We start from the raw sequence: 24,660 nt of genomic DNA on the forward strand, positions 1-24,660 counted from the left end.
ATCCAGTAGCTGTTCCACATGCAAGAGTAAGATATAAAACTAAGATAACAAAAATAGAAATATAGAACTATATACTGAATATATGTAAATATAAGATACTGGCAACAAATATTGAATACAGAACTGAATGTAGAATTCTGAACTGGGTATAAAATTAAATATGGCCTGAGGGACAAAAGACTTCTTGAATCTGTCCGTGGAGCAGGACTGGGAAAGTCCCTGTGCAGAGGGTGGTCAACATTGTCCATGATGATCAGCAGTTTACTGAGGGCCCTTCTCTCTGCCACTGATATTAGGGATTCCACCTCTGTTCCCAGCACAGAACCAGCTTTCCTCATCAATGTGTCCAGTCGCCCAGGATCCCTCTTCTTATTGCTGCTTCCCCAACATACTACTGCACAGAAGAGGACACTGGCTACTATGTGCCACATAGTTCCGGAGATGGAACGGGGCACATGAAATCAACACAGTTTTATAATCTACAATTATAATAGAATAAGGTACAATTATATTCCCTAATTAAAGGTATAATTACCACAGTGACAACATTTCTGACAGTGTAGTTGGTGATCCAGGCAACCAGATGTGTACCCACCACCATCTCCATCAGCTTCTCTCGCTGATGGATGGTGTTGAAGGCACTGGAGAAGTCAAAGAACATCACCCTCACAGCGCCTCTCCCCTTTTCCAGATGAGAGTGAGCTCTGTGCAGAAATACCCAAGATAGCCCAAAAATTACAATGACACAGCCCCACACATTGTTAACTTTTCCACTTCAGCAAAACAGCACATTCCTAAGGTTGTTGTGATCAAGAACACACCCCAGATTTAATTAAACATCTTGACATTTATATACTTCGACATCATGCCCAAGCATGTCTCCAAAGGTCAAGTTATTTACCCAGCTAACAGGGAACTTTCCCACAAATTTGGCTAATGTAATATGTAAAGGTGGGACGGCATGGTGGCGCAGCAGGTAGTATCGCAGTAGTTTTTACCATACAGCTCCCAGGTGTTATGGTTTCCTCCCACAGTCTAAAAACATGTGAGATGTGTAGGTGGATTGGCAATTCAAAAAGTGTCAATAGGTGTGAGCGTGAATGTGTGAGAGTATGTTGCCCTTTGAGGTACTGCCGCCTTGTGCGTTCGTGCCTTGTGCCCAGTCATGCTGGGTAGACTCTTCCTTTTGACTCTTCTGTTAAGACCAAAATGTATAATATAAAATAACATACAATATCATACAATATAAAGCCTGGCAATTAAAAATGCTGTTATTAGTTATTATGTTTTCAAGGAAATTCATGATTTACCCCAGAGATATATCAAGAGACGTAGTGGAGGAAGAAGTCACAGATGATGAATATTGTGTGTTATGTGTGTGTAAGCGAGTGAGCAACAAAGCAAGGGTTTATTTATTTTGCAGCTAGTACATTATAACCTGACTGACCATAACATTAAAACCACTAATGGTGAGGTAAAACACTGATTATCTTGCAGCAAATAGTTAGGGTTGCTGAGGGATGAGGGGTGCGGACAGACGGAGGGCGGACGCAAACGCTAAGAACACAGACTTTATTGACAATAACAAACACAAACGAACTAGAACAGGAAACGAGCATGAAATGGGCGTGAGACGAAACAAGAGGAACGAGCAGGAGAAACGAACACGAGAGACGAGCAAGAGACACGAAGAACACGGCGAACATACAAAGAGCAATCTATAGAATTATGAACACGAAACAAGTAACAATTTACACCGCGAACGAAACATGGAACAAGGTACAATGAACGACAAGAGGAAGTGAGACGAGAGGGCTTAAATACAATAACAAACGAGAAACAGCTGAAACGGGTAACAAGGGAAAAGACGAGGAGGCGGAACAAAGGCGGGGCATGAACATAAACAAAACCAAGCCATGTGCGGAGGAAGGAAAACAGACTAAACGGGACGTGAGTGTGACAGATGCCCCCCCCCATGAACGCGCAACTCCCGGGGCGCGTACTCCTAAACCCCCCAGGAGCTGGCCCAAGAGAGGGCAAGGAAAACAAGAAACTAGAATTTGGGCAAAACAGAAGACTGAATTCACAGGGGATGGGACCTGGGACTAGAAAGGACGACACAGAACGGGAGTGTTTACATGGGACTGGACAGGAGTGGACAAATGTGACTTAACAGGGTTTTTGACATTGGACATGACACTGGATGGAAACAGGGACTGGACAGAAGACGGGACAGGTGACAGGACTTGGTGCTGGGATTGGACGGGAGCAGAGACTGGTGACAAGACACTGGACAGGATAGGAACGCTAGACTGGACAGGGGTACGTGACTGGACAGAAGACAGGACAGGTGACACAACACTAGACTGAAACGGAGACGGGACTGGAGACTGGACAGGAGATTGAAAGGGAAACTGGACCGGAGACAAGACAGGTGACTGGACATTGGACGGATACGGGAACTGGACGTGAGACAAGACAGAGGGTTGAAACAGGGACTGGAAAGGACTAACAGGGGACTGGACATGACTTGACAGGGGAACAGGGACCAAGACATTCATAGGGACTGACACAAACACAGTGACCGGGACAGGGACAGAGACAAAGACAGACACAGGCACTGGAACAAGGACAGAAACAGGAACCAAGACAGGGACGGACAGGGGAACCAATATAACAGGTGGGTGCCCAGGACTGGCTAATGTCTGTGGGGCAGTCTGAGGAACCAGCCTGGGCACAGTTCTGGGGATCGGCCCCGAAGTCCTTCGGGCCGACCTACGGACATGGACAGGAGCGGCCGTAGCCACAGTCACGGGGACAGGAGCGGCGGGTGCCGCCATCACGGAGACAGGAGCGGCTGAGGGAGCCGCCTTTACGAAGACAGAAGCGGCGGGTGCCGCCATCACGGAGACAGGAGGCCCTGCAGCGACGTCCACGGAGGCAGGGGAACCTGCGACGACGTCCACGGAGGCAGGGGAACCTGCAACGTCGTCCACGGAAGCAGGGGAACCTGCGACGTCGTCCACGGAAGCAGGGGGACCTACGACGACTTCCAAGGAGACAGGGGGACCTGCGACGACGTCCAAGGAGACAGAGGGACCTGCGACGACGTCCAAGGAGACAGGGGAGCTTGCCGTGACGTCCACTGAGGCAGGGAGACCTGCAACGACGTCCACGAAGGCAGATGAATCTGCGACGTCGTCCACGGAGACTGGAGACAGTGCGACGATGTCCACGGAGGCAGATGAATCTGCGACGTCGTCCACGGAGGCTGGAGACAGTGCGACGACGTCCATGGAGGCAGATGAATCTGCGACGTCGTCCACGGAGACTGGAGCACGTGCGACGACGTCCACGGAGGCAGATGAATCTGCGACGTCGTCCACGGAGACTGGAGAAAGTGCGACGACGTCCACGGAGGCAGATGAATCTGCGACGTCGTCCACGGAGGCTGGAGACAGTGCGACGACGTCCACGGAGATTGGAGAACGTGCGACGACGTCCACGGAGGCGAATGAATCTGCGACGTCGTCCACGGAGATTGGAGAACGTGCGACGACGTCCACGGAGGCGGATGAATCTGTGACGTCGTCCACGGAGACTGGAGAACGTGCGACGACGTCCACGGAGGCAGATGAATCTGCGACGTCGTCCACGGAAGCAGATGAATCTGCGACGTCGTCCACGGAAGCAGATGAATCTGCGACGTCGTCCACGGACGTCGTCCACGGACGTCCACGTGCCCTTACGAAGACAGTGGGTTCACGAAGAGGGGAGCGGCTGGCTGCGCCGCTTTCACGAAGAGGGGAGCGGCTGGCTGCGCCGCGTTCACGCTGAGGGGAGCGGCTGGCTGCGCCGCGTTCACGCTGAGGGGAGTTTGTGCTGCTCGCCGGGCTCGCGCTGGAGCTTTAAAGGGTTTAGGGGGTTTAACGGGCGCACTCACGAGATCCCCTAGAAGTGCGCCCCTGTTAGCCTCTCCTCTGTCGACCTGAGGCTGAAGGCTAACAGCCCCTACCCTTAACCCCCCCCCAAAAATCTCCCCGGACTTGAGGGGGCGGTCCTCGGGAGCAGAGGGACCTGCGGAGATGTCCTCGAGAGTTGGTCGGGAGAATCTGGCTCTCAATAGTTCGCTGAAACTCTCCACTGTAATGTGCAGGGTTCTCTCTCCCAGCACACGATCAGCCCACTGCAGTGCTATCCCTTTAAGAAGGGATCTCATGAACATTACCTTAACGAATTCATGTGGTGCAGGGACAGTCAGGTAGTTAAAATACAGGTGGCACTGGAGCAGGAAACCCTCAACGTTTGAAGTCCCCTCAAACTCGGAGGGAACTCCCATAAAGGACGGCAGGGCAGCAGGTTGATCCCCCACCCTTACCGCTAGCGACTCCTGGACATTCCTGAACGTCTCTTCGAAAAAGTAGTCCGTGCTAGCTGCGTCCTTTTTAGGGTCGTTCATTCTGTTAGGGTTGCTGAGGGATGAGGGGTGCGGACAGACGGAGGGCGGACGCAAACGCTAAGAACACAGACTTTATTGACAATAACAAACACAAACGAACTAGAACAGGAAACGAGCATGAAACGGGCGTGAGACGAAACAAGAGGAACGAGCAGGAGAAACGAACACGAGAGACGAGCAAGAGACACGAAGAACACGGCGAACATACAAAGAGCAATCTATAGAACTATGAACACGAAACAAGTAACAATGTACACCGCGAACGAAACATGGAACAAGGTACAATGAACGACAAGAGGAAGTGAGACGAGAGGGCTTAAATACAATAACAAACGAGAAACAGCTGAAACGGATAACAAGGGAAAAGACGAGGAGGCGGAACAAAGGCGGGGCATGAACATAAACAAAACAAAGCCATGTGCGGAGGAAGGAAAACAGACTAAACGGGACGTGAGTGTGACACAAATCTGATCCGCCTCGTAAAGTAACTGTGCTTAAAACAGGTGGGAAAATGATCGAGAGCCAGAGTCCACAGCAGTTTGTAACACTTTTTAGCATACCGCCTAGAACTAGCAGTTATGTGTTAACGTGCATTTGAGTACAGTAAATAATACTGGGGCAGCACAGTGGTGCAGCAGGTAGTGTTGCAGTCACACAGCTCCAGGGACCTGGAGGTTGTGGGTTCGAGTCCCTGGAGCTGTGTGAGTCCCGCTCCGGGTGACTGTCTGTGAGGAGTTTGGTGTGTTCTCCCTGTGTCCGCATGGGTTTCCTCTGAGTGCTCCGGTTTCCCACACTCCAAAAAACATATGTTGGTAGGTGGATTGGCGACTCAAAAGTGTCCGTAGGTGTGAGGGTGTGAGTGAATGTGTGTGTGCGTTGCTCTGTGAAGGATTGGCACCCCCTCCAGGGTGTATTCCCGCCTTGCACCCAAGATGCAAGAGCATCTGTTTGGAAAAAGTGAACATTCGGACAGAGCGACGGAACGCAAAATCGCAGGAAGCCGGAATTTGAAAATGCGGTTCAGCCCAGCATCACGAGTGACATACGTTGTCCAGGTGACCGCAGACCCTACGGTCAAGGAGTTCTGACCAAATAGGTTGACCATTGACCCAGAGCTTATATGTCGGAGTACGTTCGATCAGGAAGGTCGGAGAGTCACCAAAATAGCCTCACACAATGGTCTTACACTCGCAAACAACATATTTAAATTAGGTGATCCTAGGCCAAGAGATCAAGGAGATATGGTCAAAGAGCAACTCAGTAATATAGTACCACGTTGGTGAATTTTTTTCCCCTAAGCACGTATGAAACAAGGTTCAAGTATGTTGCATGTGGCGACCTCCTGACCTTGCTTCTAAAATTTTGTGACCTTAGGCCCAAAGGTCAAGGAGATATGACCCTCAAACTTTACGGTACGGTGGAAGTTTGCCCTGCGTTCAAAGAATTTCCCCCAAGGTTGTGGGTTAAAGTCCCACTCCGGGTGACTGTCTGTGACCCCGTGTCCATATGGGTTTCCTCTGGGTGCTCCGGTTTCCTTCCACAGTCCAAAAACACACTTTGGTATGTGGACTGGCTACTCAAAGTGTACGTGTGTGTGTGTGTGTGTGTGTGTGTGCGTGTGCGTGTGTGTGTATGTTGCCCTGTGAAGGACTGCCACCTCCTCCAGGGTGTGGGCTCTGGACCCACTGTAACCCCGAACTGGATAAGTGGTGGATACGGAACTGGATAATGAATGAATTAATTAATGTTATTTATCTTGTTGCAATAGTGTTTTCTGGAAATTAATAAAAGTATTTATTAGTGTTTTTTTCATACCGCAAAGAAAACTCATGATATTATTTTAGGGCCATTTTGTCTACCCCTAATAAATATAAATAAATATATATAGAGAGAACCTGTTGCACCTACACAGGTCTCTGGTGCCCCCCATGTGGATACAGGCCCAAGAACCAGCATTTGGGAATGCTGATGAAAACCAATACCAGAACCTCCAGGAGAACTCATGCACTAGATCAAGGGCGTAGATTTGATCTTGACATTGGTGGGGACCTACGAATCTACTACATGTGCTATTCTATGTGCTTTTAAACTATTCTCAATAACAATTTGTAATATAATTCATGAATTATATATTATATATGGTAGACTGTAAGAGATCTGACAAGTGGCAGTTTGTGGTGTAGTTAATTTCCAAAACATGATATTTATATTTGCCATTAACGTTATTATGATGGACTCAGGGCGGCACGGTGGAGCAGCAGGTAGTTTGAGTCAGGCTCCGGGTGTCTGTCTGTAAGGAGTTTGGTGTGTTCTCTCCGCGTGGGTTTCCTCTGTGTGCTCCGGTTTCCTCCCACAGTCCAAAACACACATTGGTAGGTGGATTGGTGACTCAAAAGTGTCCGTAGGTGTGAATGTGTGAGTGTGTGTGTTGCCCTGTGAAGGACTGGTGCCCCCTCCAGGGTGTATTCCTGCCTTGTGACCAATGATTCCTGGTAGGCTCTGGACCCACTGCGACCCTGAACTGGATAAGCAGTTACAGATAATGAATGAATGAATGATGGACTCATTTCATTAAGTGACTTACAAGTTTCTTTGAAAGTTGGCTCTTTATTTCCACCTTCTTCTTCTTGTTTGCTGCCATCCTCATTCGATTTTGACACCCATATATTACACCCACGATATTTTGAAAATGCAGCTGAAAATTTTATGATCGCGGGATGCAGGTTTTTGGGCTACTTCCAAAATTTACTGCAGCTGCCAAGAAGCTTTCAGAATAAATATAACAACACGAAAATTAATTGTCTTGTGTGTACTGATGCAGATGTGAAATATTCATTAGGCAACAGCTGAGAAAGGGAGGGTGGGAGGGGAAAGAGAAAGTGGGAGGTACGGTTGATAACGTCATTAGTGATGACAATGTCCTGAGAATGTGAAGTTTTTGTAAAAAGGCATTTTGCAAATATTGCAAATGTGGAATAAGACCCAGTAGCCCATGCTGCCACAGAAAAACACAAAAGGAGTGCTGCTCCTTTCTCAAAGGCTACAACATTTGACATTAATTTTCAAGAAAGAATTTTGCGAGGTGAGGACCACGCCTGATGTAAGCAGGGCAAGGAAGGGGAACTCAGAAGGACTTGGGCTGGAGTTCTGGGCGGCTTCTGCTAGTGGAGAGTGAAGCCGGACCCCCCTTGCCTGACAAATTCATTGGTGAAATAGGAGGAGTAGGGGTGTGGGTGGGGTGCGAATTTTGTCACGAGAAGGTGACGAGAGTGGAGTGGTTTTTATAGGGTACGTAATAGTGAAGAGGAAAAGTCTGGGCATGGTCCCTCTCCCAAACTTAGTTATTTCATAATTCCATTTTGCGAGGTGAGGACCACGCCTGATGTAAGCAGGGCAAGGAAGGGGAACTCAGAAGGACTTGGGCTGAAGTTCTGGGTGGCTTCTGGTATTGGAGAATGAAGCCGGACCCCAAAAGCTCCAGTTCAGAGAGAAGCAAGTTTCTCATGTGCTAGTCTAAAATCATTTATTTGGGAAAGGATGTAGCTGTGGTATGCTTGAGAGGACCAGCGCCCAAGGAGTTGAATAGTGTGATCTGGTAGTCCCTGACGGGAAGCACTAGAAACTGCGTCAATTCTGAATGCATGGCCTGAGAAATAGTGTGGAGAGTAACCGCTGAGGAAGAGAATGTGACGGAGATGACTATGGAACCAGTGTCTTGATACGGCGGACCTGGATTCTGTGATGAAGAGTGGTTCTGATGGTTGGGCATTCTGGGAATTTCTAAGATTGATGTACCGTATGAGGGGTTCATAGGGACTGAGTGGAGAATTTAATTTAAAAAGATGTAGGTCGGTAGTTTTGCAGAGTTGATCAGTTTTGCTGCATTTGATGTTAAATATTAATGTATTAGAGTCGAGGATGGTGAGATCAGATATGAGGGGGTAAATATATGAATTGGATGTGACTGAGAGAGTCATGAATTCTGAAATTCTCAGAAAGCTGAAGAAAGCTAGGAGAATCATGGCTTCGAGTGTAGGGGTGATAGTAGGGGAGTAGCATCCTGAGCGGAGCGTGGTCAGGCAGCGTAATAGAATATCTGAAGTGATTAGTGATCCCTGAGATGGAAGATGGGGTTCAGCTTTTCGGATTCCTTTGAGGAGAAGGGTAATCTGAGGGTGACTGGAGGAAGAGTGAGGTGTACTGGTTATAAGTTTGGTAAAGAAGTTTATTGCCGCTAAATATACTCTTAAGGTGGAGGAACGGATGGAGTGTTGAGTGTTAGCTGAGGTAAGGAAGACTGCAGTTATGGAGAGGTTGTCAGAAGGAAAGACGATGTTAGGCATGGTATGGAAATTCTGGAAGAGTTTCCATCCTGACCAGTAGGTGGAGAGTGTTTGTGATGAGATAGCTGAAAGTATTGTTTCCTGGGCTTGAGATATCAGTTGTTGCAGATGGGAGTTAGGTAGTGTATGGTTTCCGAAAATGGTGGCACTGGTGTGGGTTGATGTTCCGCTTGAGGTGCTAAGGTTCTGAATTTCTGAAAATGAAAATGAGAAAGTGAGTCAGCTATTGCATTTGAATGGCCTGGAATATGAACTGCCTTACAAATGAATTGGTGGAGTATGGAGTGCCAGGTGAGGCGACGTATGAAAGGCATGAGTGATAGGGATGTGGAATGGCTTTTGTTGATTATTTGAACAGTTGCGGAATTGTCTGAGTGAACTAGAATTGTGTTTCTTGTCCACTCATGGCCCCAAACAAGTGCTGCAATGACAATGGGGTAAAGTTCCCAAAGAGAAGGAGAGTTGTTGTTTTTGGCAGCGAAGCTGATGAATTGTGCGGGCCAAGGAGAAGCGAACCAAGCGCCTCCGTAGTAACCACCAAAGCCGATCAAAGGAGCAGCGTCTGTAAAAAGCTAGTCATCCAAGGGGTTGGAAATAGTATCATTGTAAAAAAAGGAGATGCCATTCCAGTGGCGAAGAAGGGTGAGCCAGAATTTCAGCTCAGAGAGGCAAGAGTCGTCTAAGGTGACTGAATGGTGCAGTGAGCAGACTGAAGAGCCAAGATGAAGGAGATGGGAGATAAATTAGCGTCCCTGAGGGATGATTCGAATGGCATAGTTGAGGTGGCCCAAAAGAGAGAGGAGTTGCTGTTTTGTACAGATAGGGCAGCATGTAGAGAGAGCATGGGTGATATGGTCGAGTTTATCCCCGGGAAGGGAAGCTTGGAATGAGACAGAATTTAAAGTGATGCCGAGAAACTCAAGAGAGGTTGAAGGGCCCGCAGTCTTTTCCCTGGAGAGAGGAATCTCGAGACGGTGAAAGGTGCTGGATAGGGCAGTGAGGCCTCGAGCTAGAGGTGAAGAAGGGGGATCAATAATGAGAAAATGATCGAGAAGGTGGAGAACGAAAGGCAGTTTTTGTACATTGAGCAGAATCCAACAGAGGGCTTCTGCGATGGTATAGAATATTTTTGGACTGCTTTTGCAGTCAAATGTAAGACGGACAGCAAAGTGATATTTATTGTTCCAGCAGATTCTCAAAAGATGCCAAAATCTGGGTGGAGAGGCAGAATCTTGAAGGCAGAAACAATGTCAGCTATAGTGAGCCAGGTGCCACGACCAGCAAGTTTGATTAAGGTGTTGGCATGGTCCACAGTTGCATAGTGGAGGGAGAACTCAGAACTGGGAATGAGAGTGTTGACTGACGAGCACATGCTACCCACTGACAAGATGAACACTTTCCTTTGCATCTTTGATAGCCCGTAGAAATATAGTTTTACATTGGAAATCCCCTGTTCCACCCAAAGTGTCTGTCTGGCTCACTGAATTAACGATTTTCTTGAAATTAGAGAAAATTAAATACTTTACTAGATGCTCAACAAGACAATTTCACAGGAGGTGGGACTCTCTGATTGAGTACTTTAAAAATCTCAAGACCCTTCCATAAGCCTATGGAGCCCTGAGATATATATTTGATTTTGTCTAATTATTGACATACTTGAATATGTTTTTGCCCCCGTTGTCTGTCATTATTATTGTTGTTGTTGTTATTATTATTATTATTATTATTATTATTATTATTATTATTATTATTGTTACTTTCAGCTTTAATACTTTGTGGACACTAATTTTTCCTAGCATCACTATTATCATTATTATGGTTTTCAATCTATTTATTTATTTATTATTATTATTTTATATGTATATGTGTGTGTATATATATTTTAAATTATTGTATGGTTTATCTATTCAACTTGGCTATCTATGCTTTTTTTTTTTTTGGCAGTATATGGATATTATGGGTAGGTGGGGTTTGTTTGTTTAAAAAAGGAAGGAAAAAGAGAAGGGAGGAAAAAAGGGAAAAAATCCAATTGAAGATATTATATGTATATAATTGTATCCTTTTTTGTCTTCTCTTGAATAAAAAATATACTTAAAAAAAAAAGAACTGGGAATGAGATGGTTATAGAAGGTTTATAGAAGGTTCGGAGGCGCCATGTGGAGCTGAAAGGTCGATGATGATCCGCTTCTTGCCTGAATATTTGCGGGTAGCGATGCCGATGGGGTTGATCCTGTACGTTGAGAAGAGAAAGGCCTGATCATGAAACCATCAGAAACTTCTTTAGCCAGAAGGGATTAAACAACGTCAGGTTCAGACAAAGCGGAGAGAAGGTTTCGGCAGGTGAAGGAGGAAGTAGGCAGTGTTACAAGGCCCAGAAAAACCAAAAAGTAGACCATCCAGGAGGTAACAGACAAAAGTGGAATCGACATGCATGGCTAGATCAGAGGCTAAGGCGGGCACATTAAAGGGGTTAACTGAGGTAGAGAGAAACCGAAGAAGTCAGCTACTGCCAAATTTAGGAGGTCGCTGGGGGCAGGAGGAGTGGGAATGGGCTTGGACACAGTGAGAGCACACATGGACTAGCTTGCAGGAAGAAGCAAAACACCCAGCAGAATTCAAATTGTTGCAGACCATTTGACCATCCAGGAAATAAACGGGTCGTCCACAGTTGTCGCGAGCACACGTCACACAAGAATCCAGTCCGACCTGCGAAAACGCGACAATAGAGTTCCAGGTCCAAGGCACCCCAGTACTCACCCCAGCGGCCTAAGCTGAGAAAAGGCTGTGGTAGTCATAAAACCCGGTTCCAACGAAGTGAACAGCCAGATCCAGAATTATAGCCAGGTAATCATTCAACTCCTGGCGATGAGAAGGGAAGACGGAGCACAAGATGTCACGGTAGATGGAGAAGGCAAGAGCAAATTTTCTTTGGGAGGGATTGGGAAACTCGTGGTTCGGAGGGCCGTAAAGTGAAGGAAACATCACTGGCATCTATGGTGCAGAGAGCAGAAGGGGTGGAAGATGGGAGCAACAAGGAGGGGAGAGCAACATCTGCACCATAGATAATGCGTTGCCATAATGAAGGTGAGACGAGAGGTGGGTTGAATATGCGGTGTCACAGCTGGAGGAACAGTGGAGAGGGTGAATGTAGTATCTGCGGAAGCAGTCCGGGGTGGAGCAGGAGGCATGGCGGCAGGAGGACCTGGAAGAGAGGGGAAGGGGTTGGGATGATTGAGGGAAGGGGTCAATATTTCAGCTTGACACAGGCAATCCTGCAAAACTTCTAGGAGAACTCATAACATTCTAGCAATCTCTTGAGTGTCACGCCCTTGTCCTGTCTTGTCTGTTGTTACCCGCTATGTGCTCTCTTAGCACATGGCTCTGTTTGTTATTGTTCGTGTCTCTGCCCTTGTCCTGCCTTTGTTCCTCCTCCTTGTCAGTGACCTTGTCAGTCTCATTTGTACTCCGGCCCTCTCATTATCTTTTCCAGGTGTCCTTTGTCTGTGATATGTATTTAAGTTCCCATGTGTCACTTCCTGTTTGTCGGTCATTCGTTTCCTATGTCATGTTACTCAGTCTAGTCTGTCTGTCTCCGCTGTTTCACCGACTTAATCTCCACCATTGTCGTGTTGCTCCCTAGTCCGTTTGTCTCGTCTGTTCCTTGCTCCACGTTTGCTTGTTTTTCTCTTCTGTTCCTCGTTTCGGTTTTGCTTTCCACCTCCGTTTTCTGTTGTTGTTTTTGCATTATCCAAGTCTGTCTGTTTAGTTATATTTTGTTTAAATAAAAGTCTGTGTTATTAGCGTGTGCGTCCGTCTCTTTCAGTCCGCCCCCGCGAGCCTGACATTGAGCATATAGGTTTACCGGAAACATTCAAGAGCTGGCATGACATCATGGAATTATGATGATCATCTTTTGCCCATAGATGCTGTAGGCTTTGGGGTACAGTTCTGTCTTGCTTTGCATGAATCAGCAGGAATAAGTGACCAGACTGTTGTGGTGGAAGATTATGACAGAAATAAGAAAAACGAGTCTCTGAGTCGGCTTCAAGTAAAAGAACAATTTATTAACGGAGAGAGAATGCGCGCAACACTGTTACCTCTCTGCCAGACCGTTTCTCAACTAGCGTCTCTTATATCTGGAACTCCTTTTGAAGTTACCATCTGTTTGCTCTTTTACATTTCAATCACATTTCAATGTATGTTCCCAGTATGACTCCAAGTGTTTTACCATTTGTTTTAACTCTCTATTGTATTTCTAACACCTTTCCAGACGTTTAGTTGGTCTGGGTTGTCTCCCCTCTCTGGTCTGGAGACAACAGGAGTTGATTGAACGGAAGGTGTCGATATGCTGTTATTTGAAACACACACACATAAGTCTGCTGTTTCACACAGAGAATAAAGAATAAAACAATTTCAGTTACACAAGCATGCGTGGTCATTGCTGATTAAAAATATCTCTATTGATTATGAATCATTTCAATAAACAAATTCCATCACATTTCCCCCCTTTGATTCTTAATCATTTTTACAGATTATCTTCATCAAACAAATGTTCCAGCCCCAGGTCTTTATCTGCTTCATCAGATTTAGAGTCCTTTTGTGATCTGCAGGAGCTGGTATCTCGCTTGAACATGATGAGACAAAGTTTTGACAATACAATTACACAGTGATGGTCCACAGCAAAGCAAAAACACCAGCAGTATGAGAATAGGCAAAATCATGAAGAAAATACTACGTAAACTAGCGAACATAGAGCCCCAAACCCAAGGCCATGAATTAATCCCCTGCTCTTCATCCCTGAGTTGAGCAGCCACAGTATGCATTTGGCACAGAACTGTGCTGATGTTACCTTCCAGGGCATTGTTAGGAGGAATATAAATACAACAATGTTCACCAATCATGCTACAGACTCCTCCTTCCTTTGCCAAGAGTAAATTGAGTGCCATACGGTCCTGTGTTGTCAATAACCTTAATGCTGTTTAGTTCAGATCTTACTCCTTCTATTCCTTTAATGGTTTGGTTCACGAATGTAGCCAGCTTATAGTAGACCCTGTTAAGATCCCTGCATAAGACTCCCACTCCATACACTGGGAATAATATTTCAGCAAATCGTTCACCTTCAGTAGTTAGTTTGTGTTCATATAGCACAATTAAGTCATGTAATGAGTCACGTCGGGTGCGGAGGCGGGGGTGTATAGAATACAGTGTTATGTGTGCATTCAGATGTACTAAAGCGCAGTGACCCCACTGCAACTTGGGCAGATATAACAATAATCTATGGCCACAATACCAATACCAATCAGGTATCCAAATGGGTCTGGCCCATATAAAAGTGGTTAATCCCCCAGAATCTTTTACCAGATTCACTGTGCTGTTGCATTGACTAGGCTCTAAACCCCTTTGCCAGCTACTAGTCTGATTACCGTTTAGTCTGGTACAGTTTTCATCCCCACCCTCCAATTCAATGCACTCATTTTGCATTTCCGAATCTGTGTCAGTGTTTTTTTTTTCTGTTGAAGCGTCTGAAACAAATTGGGAAAACCCTGGTGTCAGTTATTCTAAGCTGAACATCAGCTTCTGGTTGTCCTCACTTCCCTCTAAGAAAAGCATCAGCATTCTTATGAACACCATTGAGCCAAGTTTTGTTCACAATCATAAAAAGTATTTTTTACACCTGCCAAAAACATTCTTCCCTGGATGTCTGAAGTACACCTCATCAGAGCCACTAAAGTAATGTTTAGTGGTTAAAACACACAGTGTCCCTATGATGGCCAGCAGACAGCCCAGTCCTATTGCCATCATTACTAGTCCTTTGGGGTTGCACAATATTATCACAAACAAGTTGTTGTTTCTTCAGGTGAGGTTGGAGCCTTCTTGCAGTGAGTATGGTGTACCCACATCCCTCGTCCTTTCACTTTCACGGCCGTGTGGGTCACTAGGAGCACCTGGTGTGGTCCAGTCCACTTGGGTTGTTTCCACCTTCGTCTGCGGAGGTCCCGTATCAGCTTGTGCTTGTGGAAGGGCTGGTCGGCTGGTTGCGGCAGCACTCCTTTCACCTACTTAGATACGGGCAGAAATGTCTCGAGACGCAATACGCTGTGAGAGAGTGGGTCAAGCAACTGATTATCAAGTGGAGGTGGACCTAATCTCAAAGGCACTAAGACCAGTTATTTTCTGTGGTCTGGTTCTGTTTGCCAGAGGACCGGAGGGAGGCACTTAACCCATTTACTGAACATGCATACACAGACCAGGAGAAACCACTTCCCTTCTGCTGGTGGCAGCTCCACAAAATCAATCTGCCAATGTTGGAATGGCTCTGTTGCTGGGAGGTGACCTACAGGTGGTTGCGACAGGGGTTGTGTGTGCCTGTGTGTGTTTTGTGCACACGTGAGGCACAAACTACTGAACTAAAATTTTGTAGAGAGTCCTGGTGCATACCAATGTCTAGCTATCATATCCATTATTCCCTCCTTTTGCTCATGTGACATCTCCCATGAGCAATAGCAATTAACCCTTTCATGTATGTTTTTGGGAGACATGGTCTGTTCGTTGCAGTGTGTACCTATACATTATTTTGCTTAATGCACCCTGTTTTGGACCACTGAGCTCGCTCTGCTCCAGTGGCAGTGGATTGAATAGCCTGCAGGGTGGGTTTCTCTTGATCTGTTACAGGAAGTTTTGTGGCGGTGACCGGGGCTGTGCAAACTGTGTGCATATACATGAGTTTATAATTATCCCATGCCATGTCAGGTTTCATGGGGTTTTACACATATTCGTATCTAATAAAGTTGATATAAATGTAAAACTTTGGATTTTCTATCAGAGTGGGGCGGGCTACTCAGTAGGACAAGCTGAAATTTCTTAGTGATAAATTTATTACCAAAAACAATAGTTATTAGGATTTCCATGAACTCAAAACTTTAAAAAAGTTAACTGCCTGACTAGATAATTGCTATAAATCTGCAGATCAGATAATGTTATTGAAACTAATAATAAAAAAAGAATAAATAAAGGGGGTTTTATTTCAAATTTCAACTTCATTAATTATCATCGAATTTGTTGAGTTTGGTGATGGTTTGATTGAGTTTTATTCTAAATACTTGAGATTTTAAAATTAATATTGACAATTAGATTAATTTTATCTCCAGTTTGAATAATGGTTACCGGTTATTGATATGAATTGAGTCATTATTGATTTGAGCCAACCAATTTGCTTAGTATAAGATCTGATTTAACATGTTTTAGAACATGTGATAACTGAGAAATCAATATATCACATTTGGAAGAGTTTGTGCTATTAATACCTTCTACTGTAAAGGTTATTTCAGGCATACTCAATTGGCATGTTGTGAGTTGTTGCACAAATGAAAAATAAGGAGAAGAAGAGAGACTTCCCTTTTCGCTGTGTCAGTGGGTCCCATCTCACCGCGTCCTGCCTCCGCCACCCATCACTTCTCGCAGTGTGCTGTTTCTGGCTTTTCTTCCTCCTGAGCATATTGCTCCGGGCAGTCTCTGACAAAATGACCCTGTTTGCCACAATTGTAGCATCGATTCACCCATATATCTCTCTGAAACGTGTTTGGCTGGAAAGCTGGCCCATTGCCTGCAAATCCTCTTCCTCTGCTTTGCCCTCGACCCCTCCCTTGTCCTCTTCCTCTGCCTCCTTCACGTGAAACGTTGGTGAGGAGGGTCGCAACTTGCTTGTACCATCGTCAACTTGCCGTTTTCCGTCGTCAACTTGCTTTTACCATCATCAACTTGACCCAAACTGTCTGCCCGCTTTTCTTTTTTTTTTTCGTCTTTCTTTTTTTTTGCCTTATCTCGTTCTCAGTCGGGCGACATGATTTGCAAAAATCCTCAAATTCCTCTCTGAACTTCTGTCCTCCTACTTGTAGGGGGTCAGACAGATCAGAGGTAACTTCTATCATGTCCTTTTCAGTTCAGTATCAATGAACTAACAGGGGTTCTTCTGGGCCAGCCACCTCTACCATGGGGAAGGAGCTGCTTGGGTTCTGGAATCGTTCTCCCTCTTCAGTTCCACCTGAAGTCTTTGTTCGGGTTCGGGTGGAGACGTGTGGAGAGTGAAAGCTGGCTCCCCACTGCTCTCTGTCCACTACTTCGATTTTCCGCTGCAGATTGACATAGGGGCCGAGTGCTGGATGCGGGTCCACTGAGGCCTGGTGCTCCAGTGGGTGGAGGTGGTTGTACTGCCACTTGCTCCGATGCTGCTGCGGCTTGGTTGTTCTCTGGTGCGGTTCTTTTCGGCGGGGAGGCATCGATGTCAGGATTGGCTGGAAAAGGGACACACTGAGACATTGGTTTAGTTTTGCCCCCTCACTTTTTTTCCTTTTACACAAAGTTTAATCACTGCTTGTGGGCACCCCACAGGTACTATTTTCTTTTCTTTTACACAGTGTTTAATCACCGCCCGTGGGCACCTCATGGGTGGTTGTCTCACCCTGTCCTAGAACTTATTTTAATATTTCACACTGAGGTTCCCAGTAGTCGGGAATCTGAAATATTTTATCCAAAATGGGATATATGTTACACTATCAGTGCCCGAATCCTGCCTCATCTGACTAAAAGAGCCGCAGTGTGAATCTTTGGGTTAAAATATCATTTTTTTTTTTTTGTGAACTGGGATCCCATCTTGTTCTCTTACTTGATTTAGTGACTCAGAGAAATTTAGCCCCAACAACAATGTCTCACCTCCCTTTATCTACTTATTCACTTTTGGTAACCTGTACCTAACACTAGCACTCCTTCCCACGGTCTGGACCTATTGCTCTAAAGATACGTCTATCAATTGAGGCCTCGCTATAAGCAGGCTACTCTTTCACTACTGCACCGTTGAGCAGTACACACACTACATACACTGTTATGTAACTACACTTTATTCAGAATGGAGTGCTTAAAGGTAGGTGGAGGGAAAGATATTAAACTTTAATTATTCTCAAATAATTAGTCTGTCACTCACCATCAATGTTTGTAGATGATGCTTGGATTGTTAGCGGAGAGATGATCAGTCACACGTACCCCCAGGGTACTATTTTTTTCTTCCCTGCCTTTGGTTCCAGTCTCTGCCGGAGAGTGTCCTCGGTCCGTGTTCACTGCTACTCTCTCTGCCACAATCCGTTGCTCATCCTGCCGACTATGCCAAATTGTGGTGGAAAATTATGACAGAAATAAGAAAGCTGAGTCTCTGAGTCGGCTTCAAGTAAAAGAACAATTTATTAACGGAGAGAGAATGCTGCGCGCAACACTGTTACCTCTCTGTCTGACCGTTTCTCAACTAGCGTCTCTTATACCTGGAACTCCTTTTGAAGTTACCATCTGTTTGCTCTTTTACATTTCAATCACCTTTCAGTGTATCCTGCTCCCAGTATGACTCCAAGTGTTTTACCATTTGTTTTTACTCTCTTTTGTATTTCTAACACCTTTCCAGACGTTTTGTTGGTCTGGGTTGTCTCCCCTCTCTGGTCTGGAGACAAAAGGAGTTGACTGAATGGAAGGTGTCGATATGCTTTTTTGAAACACACACACATAAGTCTGCTGTTTCACACAGAGAATAAGGAATAAAACAATTTCAGTTACACAAGCATGCGTGGTCATTGCTGACAAAAAAATATCTCTATTCATTATGAATCATTTCAATAAACAAATTCCATCACACTGTACATGACCAGATGCAGAGACTACATGCTAGAGTTGGCAAAGGAGATGAAAAAGAGACTTCCAGATAATATGAAACAAATAGAGACTGTTTAATCTTTCTCGCCAAGCAGTGTTCTGCATACAAATATGCCAAAGCTAGATGATCTTCCCTTCTTTTCTCTCAAAAGGAGACATAGGAAAAGCAGAGCAACAGGGGAGAATCTTGCATACGCTAGACTGGAAAAACTAAGCAGACAGTGAAATTGAGAATTTCTGGATAGAAATTGCAGTTCACACAGATGCTGCAGAAGACAAAGATTTTGAAAAGCTGGGCAGCTTTGCCTTGTCCCTTCCTGCTTTACCATTTAGCAGTGCTGCTGTTGAAAGGTAATTTTTTCCAAAAAACCCTCATAAAGAATAAGCTACAAAACAGGTTGGAGCAGAAATCTCTGATAAACCAGATGAGGATCCAAGCTTACATGCAATGGAACAAAATCTGCTGCCATCAATTCAAGCCATCAACACGGATGCTCTCTTGCTCTCTTCAGTGCAGATATCTACTCAGCAGGTACTGGGGAAGAAAAGGAAGAGAGCCAAATACATAAAAGGAAAAAGGGTCTAATACTGTAAATAGTTCTTTATAAAAACTGAAATTTAAAGGAAGCTGCATGGCAAGGCAGTAAAGCCATCAGTTTGAAAAAAAAGCATCGGGAAAAGTCATGACAGAAGAATGACAGAACAGAAAAAGCAAACAGTCAAAACTGTATGCATACTTGAGCTCAAGTAACAATATGGGAAGCAGATGGAGATGACTGTCCAACTTTTAAACAGAACTCTTAAGGCAATGAAAAGACAAAATGACAATGAGGATTGGAGAAGAGAGCACAGAAGAGGAAAGAACAGAAAAAGGTACAAATCAAATTTAATCATTTTAGTGTTGTGTTGCTATTAAATGTTCTTGAATGGCATCTGAAATTATTATTTAAAAAATACAGTATTATTAATATACTGATAATACCAGTATCAGTACCATTGGTACAAAAGGTATAAAATAATATATAAAATTTAAATTTTATAATTTTTCTAAAAATAATAAATAAAATTTTAGACAGATTTGGGCTAGATATATGGGCTTGCATATGACTAGAGCTTTCCTTCCAGTTTCCTTCCAGCTAACAAGCTGCTAAAAAGCTGCTAAAAACGTAGCTACAGAGTCTCACGTGACAGCAGGGAAAGGCACAGCCAATCACACTGGCCATATGTAATACTGGGAGGTAGGACTTGAGTAGAGAATGTGCTTTAATGCTTTCCTCACCTATAGGTTAATGCGATGTTGACAGATCGTTTTTTATTTCTTTTGGAGGGGATCAAATTATTGGAGGGAACAATTCAATAATTGCTGGATATTGGTAGGAACACGTCACTTCCGTCCTAATGCTAATTTTACTATGGAGGTATATATGGTGCAAAACCCCTGAGCACCTGTTACAGTGAAATTTGTACTTGTAGAAAATAGTCACACATGTGTATCAATAAATATAAAGTCACAGATTACTCTTCAGGAGTTGCAAACCTGTAGATTTTTTTCCTCTCCCACAAATACAACTTACCCAAAGAACAACATTACTTAACAGAATAGTGATTTTTTTCTTTTATTCAATAGTACAGTAGTACAGTTTATTTAAGTATACATACGTCAGCTTCAGTTTTGTTATTACAAATTTGTGTCTTGACACTACATAATTACAAGTAATAACTTGAAATAACAATTACTACATTATTACATATAATTGCACAAGATAATTACTAGATAATTACACATGTAAGAAAACTCCAGTGAAAACCAAAACCAAAATCCATGGTGTAATGGAAATTTTTATCTGTCTCTGTTAAAGACCCTGTCTGCTTGTTTTGTCTGTATATTCATTTCTAATCATCAACAGAACTCAGAAAAAGTGTATATCAGGTCAGTTCGAGGTTAGTGCTTTATAAGAACAAAACATTCTGTCCTTCATCTTGTATATCAACCTGGGATGTCTCTAAGGAAACTAAGCTTGCAGAAACTTAGAGTGATTATCTTATGCCTATGACGTATAAACTACCTTTATAAACTCTCTGTGAAAACATCTTTTTTATCCACATTCACATAGTGCTCTGTGCTATTGTGTGTTGACCACCTTAAGGTTAATAAACTACTTTCTGTTTGCAAATGCTCTGTTAGATTTCAATTCTTAACACTTGTATTTATTTTCTCCACAACACATGGTTTAGCACAGTTCAGTCCAGGGCACACGTTATGTGAAGTGTATGTGTGTAAGCAATGCAAAAATATGGTTGATGAGCTCTTGGTTGAGCGGTAGCCTGCAGGGCTGTGGCAGGACCATATTTAATGCTATAGGCAAGTGTCAACCAGAATGAGTGGATCTTGACTATTCAATCGTTATGGTATATGTTTTCTTTTTCAAAATTCATCTATCTTTGCCAGGACTGTAGGATCCAGCTGCCACCTTACTGTCAATCAAACAGGAGCCCTTTGGCCAGTAGCACTCACAAACAAATGACCTTGAGTTCACACTCATACTGTAAAAAAAAAAAAAAAAAAAAAAAAAAAAATGTTAAACTCCAGCAGCTGAAGTACCTGATTTCAGTCAATAAACAGATAGGTGTTCTCATGAAACTAATAAAAGCAATCAAATAAAAAAAAATTAAATTAAATTATATGGATTAAATAAAAATAATGAAGTTGATATAATGTATTTGTATCTATACTTGTGCAATAGAGTAAAACATTAAAAAACGATACACTTATATTTGTTTAAAGTGCACTAAATTAATATGTCAATAATTGGACTGTTATTACATGGATGAATGAATGAATAATTATTTATGACATTTCCATGGAGAAAAGGATGATCATTTAAAATGCTGTGCTATACTATTCCAGTCTATTTATGAAGATATGTAGATATATTCTAAATGCTGCTTGTGCCATATTTTCAGTCATCCCAGTACATAATTTTTGTCCGATGAAAACAATGAAAAATATCTCTATTTTTGTGGCTTTTTAATTTGTTACATCAGTTAAACACAAAAAGCTGTTCTTCATATTGTATGAGAATTTCATGATGGATGGGCCAGTAGAAATTCTCCAAAAGCTCTCTGTACACGTGTGTGTTGGGGGGGGTTGTGTGTTTTTATATATTTATAAGGACCATATGTCCTCACAAGGATGGGGATCACATTTTGTGGTATTGTAAAAATATTTTGGTGGTTCACACCATTTATGATTATTACTTTTTTAATAGGTCCCTATTTTCTGTGTGTTTATTGCTATTATTAGGGCTCAAATATGAGAGTTTCATTATTAATATTTTACCACTTTTTTAAAAAAAAACATTCACCCAGTTTGAGGTATTTTCTATGCTTGCAAATAAATACAATTGGGCATAGACATCAAGCTATGCTTAAAGGCCTATGCTTGTGTAATGCAGCTTTATCAATGAAGACCTAAAGTAAAGTTTTGCCTACAGTACTCTTCCCAAAATGATCTACAATGGTTCTGTTAGCCTTGGTTCTCGTGTGCATGGGAGAGGAATTTCCTGTATTTATCTTTTAATCACACACTTGTATTGCTGTCTATATTTGCATTACAACACCATAAATTGAGATTTCTAGCAGTTGAGGGAAAGAGAGAGAGTCAAAAAAGGGAAAAGAGAGAGGGAGGGAAAGAGATGAATAAGAGAGAAATTTGTGTATATTGAAAAATTATACACCAAAATTCACGAAGAAAATTCAGCTAAAAAGACACATAGAACTCATTTTGACTATTAATCTTTATAACGGATCTCCAACGTAAATGGTGTAGTAGATACTTTCTGATACCAAGAAAGTATGCATTTAAAGTAGTATTAAACCTGTAGCTGTGAAATCCTTTATTATATCACTTCATAAGTAACATTTAAAAATTCGGCTAGACTATTGTTTAAGTAAGTATCAATTAGAAAATTTAAAATCTGTTGGCATTTTTCAGGTTATTGTCTTGAGTGCCTTTCATTATTCTCTCTTTTATTTCACAAAAGAAACAAGCCTTGGTTTGAAGTTATTCTCAGGTTTTAATCTTTATTAGGCAGTTTCTGCTAAACATATATGAGCATTTGAGCAGTTACACTCCCATAAACATTTATAGCTCAGCTAAATTCATTTGTATGAAGTGAGAGTATTAGGGTGTAGCTAAGGAGGTTTTTTAGGAAGACCACAGCACTGTGGCAGCCTTATTAATGACCAGTTTGCCATCATTGTTGAGGGTCAGACGGAGGTCTTGCCCGGTGCTGTTATTGCAGCTGTTACTGGCCCATAAGGGATGCCCACTGTTGTCGTAAATGACCAGGTTTCCGTCCCCCTGCATCACCAGCCTGTTTCCAGGTTTTCCATCAGTGTTGGATGCCCAGATTGGTTTCCAGGTGTAAACCACAAAGTTTGAGTCATCCTAAACAAAAGAATCAAAAACCAAATATCCTTTAAATTGATATGAATGCATATGAGCTGAATGCTATTACATAAAGATCTAATAAAAGTGTGGACCAATTCTAAACTTCTATAGATCTCTACCAAATTTGTAAAATATGAAACTTTAACCATGACCCACTAATAGACTCCTGATAAAGGGTAGAGAAACATAACATAAACCATTGATCTGTAATCTTAAAAGGTAATTTCTTCAAAGTAATGGTTCTGTGAAGAACCCTGAACACTCATATGAATGAATCCATTTAAACTGGGTTTACTCTCCCCATGAGGCAAAACCTTTGTTTATGGCACTTTAAAAAGGTTCTATGTGGAACCAAAAGAACACCTGCTATTAAACAATTCAGCCAAAAATCAGAGTTAATGTAGAAGGGTCAATGTTGAACAAAACTTCATATCTCTTATATCTCCATCATTTACACAGTGTCAAACCCTCAGAACAACCCCACCAACAGAAATGTAACTAGATTATTTTATAATTAACATTAACTAGGCTTTCTCTTTCTCCTGTGAAATTACTGTTCTGGAGATGCAAAGATTTATTATGAAAGGTCTCAGAATATGTCTGGTACCTGAAAGATGGCTTTGAAGTTTCCATTGTTGGAGATAAGGCATTCTCCTTTGTGCAGTTCCTGACTGGTAGACAAGGAATTCTTACTCATTTTCCTGCAGGATATATATGGGTTAACCATGTCATTAATATAATTTATTTCCTTCATAAAAACTGATTCAAATTTCCTAAAGAACAAACAGCCAATTTTCCCTCACATACACACACACACACACACAGAGTTTAAAAATGCAGCACTCACAGCAGTCAGTAGATGCTCTGTGGGATGTCGTAGGTTCTGGATTAATAGCAGTGCTAAAGCCTCTACAGCAGTTGGTGGATAATTTATAGAGCTGGATAAGCATTGTGTAACTTAAGATGGGTGGACCTTAATATGCAAATACCTGCTCACTTGTCATAATAGTTTAAAAAGTTATCAAATACAGGTTTATTCTTGAGTAGATCAGATAAACAGACCACGTCCACAAGGAAGGAAATAGTGAAAGGAAAGAGGACAATAGAAAAAAGAAAAAAGAAAAAAGTGAAAAATATTACAACTGTGTAAGAGCCCATCTAGAAGAAAGGATATAAACACAGTCAACATTTGTGTATCACACAAAGTAGAATTGGACCAATCTCAACAGGACAGCATGGGTTTTGGATTCACTTGTAGAAAATATAAACCCATTTTTAAGACTGAACTTTACATGTGTGTGATAATGTGGGGAGGAGTGTTCAAAAGGTTACGTGAGAGGGTTTGAGAGGTTGTAGAGATGTAAAGAGGCTTGAAAGGCAGGCGAATCTCCAATTTAAATGTATATTGTGAGAGCACAACCAAAACACAACAACCAAATACAAAAAAAAAAAAAAAGCCAAATGATATATACAATATTTACACACTTGGTATAACAGTTTTTTACAAACTAATATTACCACAAATCAGCTTTACAAACAGCTAAAACGAACACACACACACACACACACACGCACGCATGCACACAATGGAGCGATAAAGTCATTATGGGGAAGTTAATGTTTTTGAATATGGAGCATATATCATATATTTACTCTCCACAGGAGTACTTTGTTGTTCTACAATTACAGAGTGTTGGCAATCAGATGCTCCGCAT

General features: G+C 42.9%; 1 protein-coding gene and 1 pseudogene across 1 annotated transcript; one reads left to right on the forward strand and one right to left on the reverse strand.

The window, feature by feature from the left end:
• The window catches only part of LOC136676576 (uncharacterized), a 310,723-nt pseudogene that overhangs the window by 281,418 nt on the left and 4,645 nt on the right, over positions 1-24,660 (forward strand).
• LOC136677270 (B-type lectin plumieribetin-like) lies at positions 22,568-24,186 on the reverse strand. Its single transcript, XM_066654762.1, has 3 exons — positions 23,793-24,186; positions 23,553-23,646; positions 22,568-22,942 (listed from the first exon to the last, which is right to left on the reverse strand). The coding sequence occupies exons 2-3, from the start codon at positions 23,640-23,642 to the stop codon at positions 22,700-22,702; spliced, it is 333 nt and encodes a 110-aa protein (XP_066510859.1). The 5' UTR covers positions 23,643-23,646; positions 23,793-24,186; the 3' UTR covers positions 22,568-22,699.

This window comes from Hoplias malabaricus, chromosome X2 (genome assembly GCF_029633855.1).
Source record: "Hoplias malabaricus isolate fHopMal1 chromosome X2, fHopMal1.hap1, whole genome shotgun sequence".
NCBI classification, from domain to species: Eukaryota; Metazoa; Chordata; class Actinopteri; order Characiformes; family Erythrinidae; genus Hoplias; species Hoplias malabaricus.

Bases quoted from the DNA above. Each gene is read 5' to 3' on its own strand.
- LOC136677270 (XM_066654762.1), bottom strand. From the start codon at position 23,642: ATGAGTAAGAATTCCTTGTCTACCAGTCAGGAACTGCACAAAGGAGAA. The intron at 22,943-23,552 runs GTACCAGACATA...TCTTTTGTTTAG, and splicing joins ACTTCAAAGCCATCTTTCAG to GATGACTCAAACTTTGTGGT.